This window comes from Nicotiana tabacum, chromosome 3, assembly GCF_000715075.1.
Source record: "Nicotiana tabacum cultivar K326 chromosome 3, ASM71507v2, whole genome shotgun sequence".
In the NCBI taxonomy this organism is placed as follows: domain Eukaryota; kingdom Viridiplantae; phylum Streptophyta; class Magnoliopsida; order Solanales; family Solanaceae; genus Nicotiana; species Nicotiana tabacum.
In genome coordinates, this window is record NC_134082.1 from 5,017,462 (window position 1) to 5,029,673 (window position 12,212).

At 35.7% G+C, this 12,212-nt stretch overlaps 1 protein-coding gene across 2 annotated transcripts; it reads right to left on the reverse strand.

Annotated features, from left to right (window-relative positions):
• Positions 1-2,117: 2,117 nt before the first annotated feature.
• Positions 2,118-11,196, reverse strand: LOC142179375 (putative lysine-specific demethylase JMJ16). Of its 2 annotated transcripts, none has more exons than XM_075249107.1 (10): positions 10,875-11,196; positions 8,811-8,875; positions 8,382-8,680; positions 6,675-6,746; positions 6,459-6,536; positions 5,675-6,148; positions 5,354-5,575; positions 4,966-5,124; positions 3,701-4,069; positions 2,118-3,004 (listed from the first exon to the last, which is right to left on the reverse strand). In XM_075249107.1, the coding sequence occupies exons 3-10, from the start codon at positions 8,673-8,675 to the stop codon at positions 2,312-2,314; spliced, it is 2,361 nt and encodes a 786-aa protein (XP_075105208.1). In that variant the 5' UTR covers positions 8,676-8,680; positions 8,811-8,875; positions 10,875-11,196; the 3' UTR covers positions 2,118-2,311. The 2 variants fall into 2 exon arrangements, with proteins under 2 accessions (XP_075105208.1, XP_075105209.1); XM_075249108.1 differs by having other exon boundaries at positions 8,804-8,875; positions 10,875-11,119.
• Positions 11,197-12,212: the final 1,016 nt, after the last annotated feature.

Sequence of the window (12,212 nt, forward strand, 5' to 3'; positions counted from 1 at the left end):
TATATTAAAATATTTAATTGCAAACTCAATAACTAATGGGTGCCACTAATTCATCAAGGTTACAATTGCTTGGTGTCTTTTATCCTTTTGCAGGAAGAATCAAAGATGATTACTGATAGAAAACTAATGGTCCATCAAACTATAAAGAGAATCAGGTTCTCTATTAGTTCCCACAGAACACGCGTACACTGCAGTAAATAAATGATATAATGAAGTTTTACGTGGAAAACTCTCAGCTCACGGTATCAAAAACCACGACCTACCCTTGTAGGATTTCAACTTCACTACTGAGCAAACTTTAGATTATAAACTATTGTAACATAGGAATTAACCTCTTAATCCCTCACTAACTTGTAATGACACTATTACAATCCACTTTGTAGTAACTCTATTACAAAGACTTTACAACTCGGCTAACTCTAGCCAAGACACAAATACAAGGGTTTATGATTTACAAAGATTTCCTACACAATGCTTCTAACTAAGCTAAGTAGGAATTACAAGTAGAGTGCTTTAACAAAGGTACAACACAACTAAGGACATGTAATAACTCGATAGAGGGAACTGGTCCGTTGTTGTGTTGTTCTTTGTTCTTGATACCCTTAAGAATCACTTGCAAGATTGACGAGAGAATATTCTTGATGAGTTCTTGAATGTGCAAGTGTTTTGTTTTTACCTTACTTGATGTTATTAATTCATTTGTGACATCACTTTGAATGATGTAAGCAAGTTAGATAAAGGGCATTCTCCATAAAATTGACTATTGCACTATTTCTGCATTGTAGCATGTGCAGGCAACAACTTTACAACTGGGGGAGTTGACTTGTACAGTCACCTCAGGAACTGGTAGCTATATGTTACCTCTGTTGTTCCTTTGACTCTGAAGAATTTAACTGTGTCTTCAACTGAAGACTTGTTGATCTTTAAGTTCTTGAGGATGTGTATAGGTGCCTTATCTGGTTCTTCATAGTAAGTTTGTTAGATCATCAAAACATAACAAGAATACACATTTAACTTATCAATTACACTTCAATCATGTGCTATGATGATTACAGTATAAATGTAATTACTGTAAATTATATATATCAAAATCTCCATCAATTATAGTTTGTCATAGTTTAAGTTAGGCATAATGTTTTATAAAAAAAGAAAAACTTTTGAAGTTTGTGATCTTAAATATTTCATAACAAATATGGTTGTATAAAACTTTTGAAATTTAAACATGTCATAGCATTATGTGGCTATAAAAGTTTATCATTAAGAAAATTAATATGTCATTCTTTTTAGAAGGGACTAATAAGAAAATTGTGCCTACCAATGTGGAACATAAGGAATATGTCTTGGCATGCCCTCTCTGATTCTTTTACATAGGGCAACTTTTTTAGGAGCGGTGAAATTTGAATCCAGAACCTCTTTGCCTTTTTCTAATATCTTATTGAAATGTATGATTATTTCATCTCTAAGAACTTAAACGATAAGAGATCGAACACACTGTTTCTAGTACTTATTTATATTATGCCTTACCATAGGTGACATTCTTGCCACTGTGATCGCGACACGTAGACGATAATTGTCATCATCAACCTCAATATTCCTTGTTCTTGCAACCCAAAGTCAGTTATGTCCCAAAGATTTTCTTCTTTTGATGCTTCGCGTATCGCGATTGTCAAGGCTACGGTTGTCAACGATAGTGTACTCGTGCCAACGACATTAATTACGTGCAACGAGAAATTAAACGATATACAGAACCTGCCTATCTTGGTGACACAATAAGGAGTGGTGGTGGTGGTGGTGGTGGTGGTGGTGGTGGTGGAGGAGGAATTGAGGCATTGGTATATGATTGAAGAAGCAAGACATGCAGATTTTTGAACAAGAGCTTCATCAACTGATAAATGGTCATAGAGCCGAGTTGATGTAAAGACAGTGTGTGCTGGCTCAATGGTAAGGCCACTAAGTATGGGAGTTTAACGTTACCTGTTACCACCAAGGATTCCATTTTCAAGGCTCGAACTTGAGACCTTTAGTTAAGAATGAAAAACTATTACTATTCCAAGGAACACAAATACAAGCCCTGGGAACAAATCACAAAGCATCACATGCAACATACATATCACCAATTAACAAAGTCAGAATAAAGTGGAACAGACTACTAGAATATACAATTATACATGAATCAAAGTACCAAGATTGAGTTGAAAGAGTATTTCCCAGTCATTTAGCAGAATTCAAGCTTAATAGTCTACAAATTTACAGCAGAGAACCAACTTACAACAACGTATTAACGCGCCACTAATGCTCATTTCAGTGGTTGCTAGTTCTCATCATCACTAAGAATAATCACACTTCTTTTAGTAGACGAAGACTCCCGTGCAAGATGCTTCTTGAGAACTGTATTGGAAGAGGTCATAATATTTTTACCAACAGTAGCATGCTGTGAAATTTTTGGGAATAAAACTTCAATCTTATCATTAATAATTCCTTTTGATTGTGGCCGATGACTCGATCCATCTGCCTCAACCCACGAACCAGATACCCGATTCACATTATTTGTTCTAGCACTTGGACCAACTGAAGGAATTGACACTTCTTCTTTCCTATCCTGCTCAATGTCCAATGACTGTCCGGACTCTGATTTCACCTTCATTCCATCCTTGCTGGCATCTTTAAAGACGTCGGACACAGGCAATCCAAGTTTTTCTTTTGCCCACTTATGAACTGCACTTACCTTCCCATCCAAAGCTTCAACCATGATGTTCAACTCGTCTATTTCGTAGCGTATAAGCAAATACTTCTCACTCCATGCACAAGGACATAGCTGCTTGGCATGAAGAAGACAAGTATATTTATGTGGAGAACATTTACAGCCAATGGCGGAAAGGTATAGATCATAGTAGCATATAGGGCACTCCCTTTTGGTGGTCGCACAAAAGTCATCCTCCATCTTTCGCGATTCAAGAGAAGCACATAGATATGTGCGTCTTCTCACTTCAGTGGAAACCCGTGACTATACAAATATAGAAATAACCCAAAATTACTTCCAATAGAAATGAAACGATATATCATTTTCTACATGAATATATTTCTAGACAACATACTAGTCAGTAATGATTGCTCACACTTTAAACAGAAGCTAAGTCTTAACTTCCAGAACAAGGAAATTGAGCTGCTCACAGAACATATACCAAAAAGGGAGAACTACGAAAGAGCCGGGTTAATATTTCCTAGAAATATCTGAAGCATGACTTAATGTTGAACGTGCCTTTGAAATGCTTGACCCGAAAGTCAGATGTCTGCAAGACATCTTTTACCTTGATAAAATGAGTTCTAAGGACTAAAGAGGGAAAAACAGTCGCGGATGATACCAAAATCAGAAACACAATGCAACAGGGAAGAAACGACAATGTCTTTATTCATAGAATAGGCATAATTACAATTTTGTGCCGCCCTAAAATATAATAGCCGGCAAATGTATATGTTTTGTATATAATATACATAAAATATACAAAAATATTACCCATTACATACATAACCACTGTATGTATTTTGTATATTTGGGCTAGTGCCCGTAATTATTATTGGCGGACGGGACAAAAAGGAAAAAGCCCTCAAGAATAAGCAGAAAGCCTGTTAAAATTGAAGTTCAAGATTTTGGAAGGGCTCCTTATATAAATAGCGAAACCAAGAATAATAGAGGGATTACCTTAAGTGCTTTTGTCAAAATCTCATTGCTCCGATAAACTGCTCTCCATTTTAAATTATCAAAAAAATTCTTGTGTAGCAGCGGAAGTTCCGGTAAGGCCCTAATTCCTTCTGTGGCTGCTTCAAACAACAGCTTATCATAGGAGATTGATGTCTTTCTGCCCTGCTCAGAATACAGTTCGACAGCATTCTGGCCGTGTGGTAACCAGTCAAAGGGAGCAAAATTTACTGCTTCGGAACAATTAAAGCCGCTATCAGCATGTGCATGGTATGCTCCAGGGAGAAGGAGAACAAACTCCTTTGGATTTTGCACACAACGATAAACAGGTATCCCCTCTGAAGTCAATACAGAAGGAGAGAACTGAAAGGCCTGCATTTTGGATATGAAGATTGATGGATCAAATGGGAGGTAATAAACAAACCTTTCATATATGATAGTTCATCTCTTCTGAAACGAAAAAGAAATTTTAGACGGGCCTTATCAAACTTAAACCATATACTCCTTCCGTCTCAATTTATGTGGCACTTTTTCCTTTTTCCTATCCGTCTCAGTCCTAAAAAGGATGTCACCTTTCCTAATTTTGAAACAATTTATCTTTAGAAACCTACTTTACCCTTAATGAATTGATTTACCGGCACACAAATATTTATGGTTTGTTTCAGACCATAAGTATTAACAGTCTTCCTTTCTTTATATTAGACTTGGTGCCGAGTCAAATGGCACCACATAAATTAAGACAGAGAATAAATGATTAGTAACACCATAAAAAGATTCAGGGAATACATGTCACTAAATAGAATGCTAAGAAGGATCGAGTCTTGTTAGAAACATACACATTAAGCAATAACCAAAATATGTCCTTAAGGTTGAAAATCTCAAAATATTATGTTCAACTTCTTCTGGATAACTTCCGATTAACCAAAGACTACTCCCCCACGCATACTCATTCAAACCCACAAAAAAGAAGAGAAATCAAAGCAGCCAAAGTCATCATGCTTGCAGTATAAATTACCAAGAGGATTATTATTCCATAATTGCACCAAATACTTCCCATTCTTTTCTCTTTCTTTTTTTGAAAAGGTAAAGAAATACTTCCTCATTCTTTAATGGAGGTCTTCCTTTTTTTTTTTCTGGCTATACAAATAGGAGAGGACAGCTTATTGGTAAAATTGAAAAGGGAACCAGGTCAACATGTATCCCTTTCTTTCTAACAAGCCTTTCCTTCTCAAAATAATGAAAAATAATTTCATGAATTTGAAACTCACAATGTTTTGAAGCAAACAAGGATGTGCTGACAACTGCGGCAGATGCTTCTTGACAGCTTCCTCAAACTTGCAACGATAGCTCCCGGGAACCCCATAAAATATTTTTGGGGCACCAAAATGTATGTAAGACAGCAAATACAAGTGGTGCTCTTCAATTCTCTATTGCAAGATGGAAAAAAGCAGAAAATATTGGCAATTAATCAACATAATAAAATAGGTAATGCTAACAAATAGACCAATGCTCATTAATACTTTCGGCTTCCAACAGATGCCGCCCAAGAACGATGATGCCCCTTACCGAAAAACAAAGATGTGATAGGATATGCCAAGAATAATTTGGATTATAAGAATAAATGTCATTGCTTAATCAAGAAACTCTAAATCTTACCCACAGATTTGATGAGAAACACATTCCAATGGAGAGACGAGGAAGCAAAATAGAGGAACTCTCACGACTTCCAAAACGGAGAAGAGAATCTTGAAGCTTAGGGGTATTATTCAAGTTCCAACCTGATTCTACATATTGTGGAGGACGACGACTAGTTACATCCCCTTCATGTGGGAAACTGCTTTCAGTTGCTTTAATTTCCGCACTAGTTCCCTGGAGAACCTAACAAACCAAATTGACAACGAAAAGAATGAAAAAATGATTAAGGAAAAAGAGTTTGACGGATCCCTAGAAAAGATAATTGCAGTTCCCGAGAAAAACCTCAATTTCTTCGGTTGGATTCTCAATAATCCTCCAGTATTCCCCTTCGATATCCTGAATTGATGGTTCTGACGCCGTAATCTGATCTTCCTTGACAAAGTACTGCTTCTTGAAATGATCAGCGTAATGCTTGAAATATTTCAGCATTAGCTTTGGCCCATTTTCAAATTCAAAGTGTTCATTACAGCAGCCAAATTCTTTACGTTCAATGTCGTGTCCAAAATCTGACTTCCCACTTAGGGTTTTCTGCTGTTTATTATTCGTCCTTGTACAGGCTCCCTCAAGCCTTTTCTTGAAAAACAGATTCTGGAGGTCACTAGTGCGCTGGATATGGGTGTTGACTCCATATACCGTGCTCGGTTCTTCAATGCGGCTAGGTGGTTTCCAGGAAGAGGGAGGAACGATACGACATATTCCATAGTGCTTGATATGTGGAAGGATGCTCGCTACATACTTCAGAGTATCTTCAAATTCCTAAAATAAGATTTAACGTCATGAAAGAAGAGTCTGTCAAGATATTAAGATGCAATAGAGGGCATACACGACCAGAGGCAGATCCGGGATTTTAACTTGATGGGTTCAATTTTCATGTTTTTACCATTGAACTCATTACAAAACTACAATTAAGGGTTCAAAATATTGTATTTATAGAATTTTGGTGAAATTTTACATATATAACTAAATCCTGTATAAGTTACTAGGTTCAGTTGAACCCGTAGTTGGGTAGCTGCATCTTCCCCTGCATATACCAGGCTGAAAGAGAGATGGGACTGTCAAGGAATACCTCTTCACTAGGATGGAATACAGGAGCCTCTTCAAGTGAAGGTATGCGTGCCAATTCTGGACGACATCTTGCAATAACCTTTGAAAAAGCACACCAGAAACATCATAAGCTCAATGGAAAATAATAAAAAAATACGATCCAAATTAACATTTGGGTAGAGAACATACAATCCTTGCCTTGAAACCAAATATTATACAATATTAAGGAAGAATGAACCTTCTGGCAGTTGTGGCAGCTGGAACATCCTCGGATCACTCCTTTGGGAAGAAAAGCACTTGAAGACAAACTCTGCAAAAATAAATCAAAACCCAGAACACCAAACCACTATTTCAGCGGCACTACATGCCAACAATTACGGTCTATATTGCTCGGACTCGGGTGCGCGTATCCGATCCGGGTGTTAAACTAGAGGTTGGATGCTTCGTCACATAAGTTTACGATTTGAGGGTATGGACCCGAATGATACGGGTGCTCCGTGCTCGGATACAACCAGTACATGTATATCACAAATTATAAAGTATATATTTCGATTAGTTAAACACCAATATTTTATTCATAACATATCTCGCGTAATAAAATAACATTCTCATACTTTATATAATTCTCTCTCTCTCTACATATATATATATATATATATATATATATATATATATATATATATATACCCAAATCAATCTATACTTCTCTGTCATAGAATGTAGTCAAAGTACCCAAGATAAGTAAACCAAATCCGGTATAGATCCCACAGCCACACCCATGTTGTGTCGATACGGGTGTGGCGAGGATTTTGAAGAGTCCATGCTACATAGATTACAATACATAAGCCCTTAACCTTTATCCAAGTGATGCCAGAGACAATCAAATGAAGAAGAGAATACACGTGGAAAAGAAGAAAAGAAGATTATCCTTGACCTGTAATCAAACCAACCTTGCCAGGATATATTTTTTTATAAAGCCCATTGACACAGTTAGAGTGTCACACATTGATTGGGGAAATTGGTTGTCCCATTATATGGTCTCGGACAATACTCACCTAATGAGCTAACTTTTGAGGTTGAGTTAGGTTCAAAGTTCAATTTTCTTAACATGGTATTGGAGTCGGACTCATCTTGTTGTTGTATTTCCCAATATTGGGCCTCATATTATGTTGTCCACGCTCCAAATAACCAGGTTAGACACAAACGGGAATGTTACTATGCCGCATAGGTTGAGGAAATGGGTTGTCTCGTTGGTGTTGCACGATTTTCATCCCATTAACTTGCCTTTTGAGATTGAGTTAGGCCCAAAGTTCATTTTCTCCATGGATACGTCATTCCTATTGCAAACCACCTATCAGTTAACACAATGTTCTTCTTGTTCAAAAAACACAAGGATGCTTATGGCCAACAGGAATAACCCTCAGCAGCCAGTATAGCATAAAAATAGTGTCCCTAGATGCATCTCTCACCAGAGTCCAGATATGTTTATCTCATCCTCTCCAACCAGAGAGGCACCAGCTATGGTCCTCACTCTTCTTTTCCTGCCTTTACAATAAGAACCACAAGGGGAAAATCTAGCGAGACCTTTTCTTTTACAGAAATATAGATATTAAAAAGCTACACATAGTCAATACAGTTTGATTAATTAACACTCCCTCCGTCGAGATTAAAAAAGAAAAGAAGATTTTGAATTTTGTGATCTAAAACAAGCCTTAAACATTTGTGTGGCTGGAAATCATGTCATTAAGGATAAAATAGGGATTTTAAAGTAAAATTATTTCTAAATATAGAAAGGTGTCTTTCTTTTTGGGACATGCTAAAGAGGAAAGAGTGTCACATGCATTTAGGACAGCCGGAGTAGAAATCTATGGTTAATTTTTCGATACTGGAGATGGAAATAAAAAGTATATTCATGAGAAATTTTATGAAAATCTTACTAAATGACCTTATCATCTTCAAATTCAGAATCGTCTTCAATGTGATCAACATGATCATCAAGAATCCAAGGCCTATGCCTAACAGAACTCTTAAGCTTTCCTGTGCTAATAATTGTTGAAGTAGCAGCAACCAGGCTAGGACCTTGCGCAAACCCACTCCCAAGAGCCACAGAATTACAGGCTTCTTCACTATTTTTCACCTTCTTTAGTGTGAATGACATTAGCGATTCAAAACCAGGTGGAACTGACAACTTGTAACCATCGTCACTTTCACTATTCGATCTTGTGCGCTTGGCCCCCATTAGCACTGAAACAAAAGAGAAAGTATTAGTGGACAAGGAATGTGACATGGACATAGTTTGCCTTTTAACACTAAGGAAGCAAATGACCAAATATAGGCATACTTCATCAATGTCCATATAAGTAGTACCTCTTACCTTCACCTTTATATCTCTGTCAAGTACAATCAGAAATCCATCAGTTAAAACTTCAGATCTGAGATCTGCAACAAGAGAACACAGATAAGAAGGTAAATACTAGCCATTAGCCAAATATGACATTACAATTACAACAACAACAAATAACCCAGTGTAATCCATCAAAGTAGGGTCTGGGGGTAGAGTGAACACAGACCTTAGCCAAATATGACATTATAAGATTAAATCATCTGTACAAGTTACAAAAGACTAAGTAACCGAAAATGAACTTGGTTGTGACTGTATTGTAAGGTCAATAAAAGTGGGTGTAGTACATTCTAACCAAATTCTTCATAAACATGTTTTTTCGTATGTAAGGTCAATAATAGGCACAAATTTATACATATCCAAATCCAAGGGCAAGTGCAGGGCTGTTTAACGTAAATGGTTGGACACTCTCTTCGTATAACATCTTAGCTTGGTCAATCTATCAAACACTCCTAGCAAGTTCCAGTCGAATGGGATAACAAAGAATATTTACGATGGATCAAATAAAAAATCACTCGTGGTTATAAAAAGCCCTCTATCTCCTAGCAAATGCAATTTACAGACCCGACATCTCTCTCCTTCAATAATGCCTTCACTTCACTTCAAGAAACTATTTTTCTTTTCTCAGAAAAATAATCAATCAATCAACTGAATCTTAATCCTAGTCTAATCAAAGTCAGCTATATGAATCTGTGAATCGTTTTTGCTCTATTCAGGTCCATTTCATTCTTTGATACTAAATTCCCAAAAAGAACAAGTCTCTGAAAGTATCAAAACTAGCACAAACCCAATTCATATTTCAGCACCATGACAAAGATCAAATAGAAATACACACATATCCACACATCTATTGTCTATGCATGAAAAATCGAACCTTGAATCAAATATTGCAACTGTAAGTAAGACATGTATGAAGCAGCATAAGAATGAAAATATGCTGAAGTACCTACAAATTAGACCGCAAAAGGTGATGGTAGTTTTGCAGTTACAGGGTCATAATTCTAATTGAAGTCAGCTATGTGAATCCTATGTAATATGTATCCATTTTGCTCGATTCGGGTAATTTCATTATCCATTACTTCCTCTGTCCCCATTTATGTGGCACACTTTTCTCTGTCCAAAAAAAAAAAGATACATTTCTATATTTAAAAATAATTTAACTTTAAACTTCACAATCTACCCTTAATGAAATGATTTATAGTCTCACAAATAACTATAACTCGTTTAGACCACATGTTTCAAAAGTTTTTCTATCTTTCTTAAACTTCACACCTAATCAAACACCGCCACATAAATTGTGACGGGGAGTACTAAGTTCCCAAAAAGAAACAACCCCGTCTCATATTTCAGCACCATGACAAAGGAGAAATAGAAATACACACACATATCACACATCTATTGGTGTGAAAAATTAAATCTTGAACCAAAACTTGCAACTGTAACTAAAAACATTGACATTCTAAGAATTTAAAGTTAACCTTCTCATTTTACTGCAAATATCTATAACTTGTTTCAAAATCCATCTTTCTTTCTTAAACTTCGTGTCATGTCAAACACTACCACATAAAATTGGACGGAAAGCGTACTAAATTCCCAAAAATCAACAATCCCCTTTCATATTTTAGCACAATTACAAAGAATAAATGGAAATACACACATATCACACATTTATTATGTGAAAAATTTAAACTTGAACCAAAACTTGCAATTGTAACTAAAAACATCAACATTCTAAAAATGTAATTCTAAACTTCTCATTTATTTTACCGCAAATATCTATAGACCACATGTTTGAATAACCGCCTTTCTTTCGTAAGCTTACTGCCTTGTCAAACATGGCCACATAAAATTGGATGGAAAGAGTACTAAATACCCAAAAACCAAAAAAAAAATCCCATTTCACATTTCAGCACGATTACAAAGAACAAATAGGAATACACACATATCACACATCCATTGTGTGAAAAATTGAAACTTGTAACTGTAACTATTAAGAAATTACAAAGCAGTATAAAAATGAGAATACGTTGTAAATACCTAGAAAATTAGACGGTAGAATTGATTGTAGTTTTGCATCAAAAGATTCTCCCAATTTCTTTTTATTTGACTGGAAAAGAGTGGTTAGCAGAAAAAAATTGTGTTGAAAATGGAGAAAAAGGGTTTGTCCAGTGAAAAAAACCCAAAACCCTAGAGCTTATATAAAACTTGAAGGAATCAACTATGGAGGATTTTTATTGTTCTGCCTTTTAATTGTATGTGCAAACCAAATATCCCAATTTTTCATATTTGGATTTGATGATCTATGTTTAAATGTTTAAAATTTTAGATCCGTGATTTTCAACTTAAATCCGCTGAGTATAATATAAGGTTAAATTTTGAGGATTATACTTTAAAAGCAAGAGGCCTGCTATGATGGTAAACAACCCCACTTCCAACCGAGAGGTTGTGAGTTCGAGTCTCCCGGGTTTCTATTTGGAAACAGTCTCTCTACCTTAGGGTAGGGCTAAGGTTTGCGTACACACTACCCTCCCCAGACCCCTATGTCCTAAGGTCACGTCGTCACGAGTTCGAGTCGTAAAATCCACTTATACTTTTCTTCCGAACCCGAGTTAATACGGGATTTCAAAAGTAATTGAAATTTAGTCACTTTTCATGTAAAGATAAATTTGAACAAAAACACTATTCAAAATCAGAAAAATATTTTAGCATAATATACTGGAGTTCTAATAGTGCTCCAATCTCCAGTATATTATGATGAAATTTTCCGTGTGTTGGAGAACTGGAAGTTCACACACAAGTGCATCAATCTCCAGTATATTATGCTGGAACTTTCCGTGTTGCAACAAAATAGTGGTTATTTTTCAATCACTTTGCAAACCTGGTTATTTTTCAATTACCAGTTCGAAAACGGGTTATCCCGTGCTATTTTCACGATATTTTGTATACAGTGCTACCTTTTACACTTTAAAAATGTAGAAATGACACTAGGTAGCCACTCTAAGGAGTGTTATTTAAGAATTAGCCAGTGCATCATGAATTTCAGTTTTTCCATTCAAATTTTCAGGACATTAATATTCTAAATTATTTTAAAGTTAACATTTTTAGTTTAAATATTTAAGACAAAATAAGTATTGGTTATTCTCTAAATAGTATCCCTATGAATGTCTATCTGTGCACTTGCCTCTTAAAAAATAAGAGATTCGCACAAAAGTATAGCCCAAAATATTATATTGCACCTAGTAGCCATATTTTTAAGTTTACAGTTGCAAATCCCATATTTTCTTTCTAACATTGTTTGTATACTCGATATACGATATTATATACTTATTATAATATGATATAATACTATATATAAAAAACATTAAGTTTCGCCTC

What these genes read in the sequence shown, in the direction of transcription:
- LOC142179375 (XM_075249107.1), bottom strand. Translation starts at nt 8,675, where the DNA reads ATGGGGGCCAAGCGCACAAGATCGAATAGTGAAAGTGACGATGGTTAC. An exon ending in GTTTCTCATCAAATCTGTGG is followed by an intron (nt 5,125 to 5,353) that starts GTAAGATTTAGA and finishes ATCTTGCAATAG; the next exon opens with AGAATTGAAGAGCACCACTT. An exon ending in TTTTGACAAAAGCACTTAAG is followed by an intron (nt 3,005 to 3,700) that starts GTAATCCCTCTA and finishes ATATTTGTATAG; the next exon opens with TCACGGGTTTCCACTGAAGT.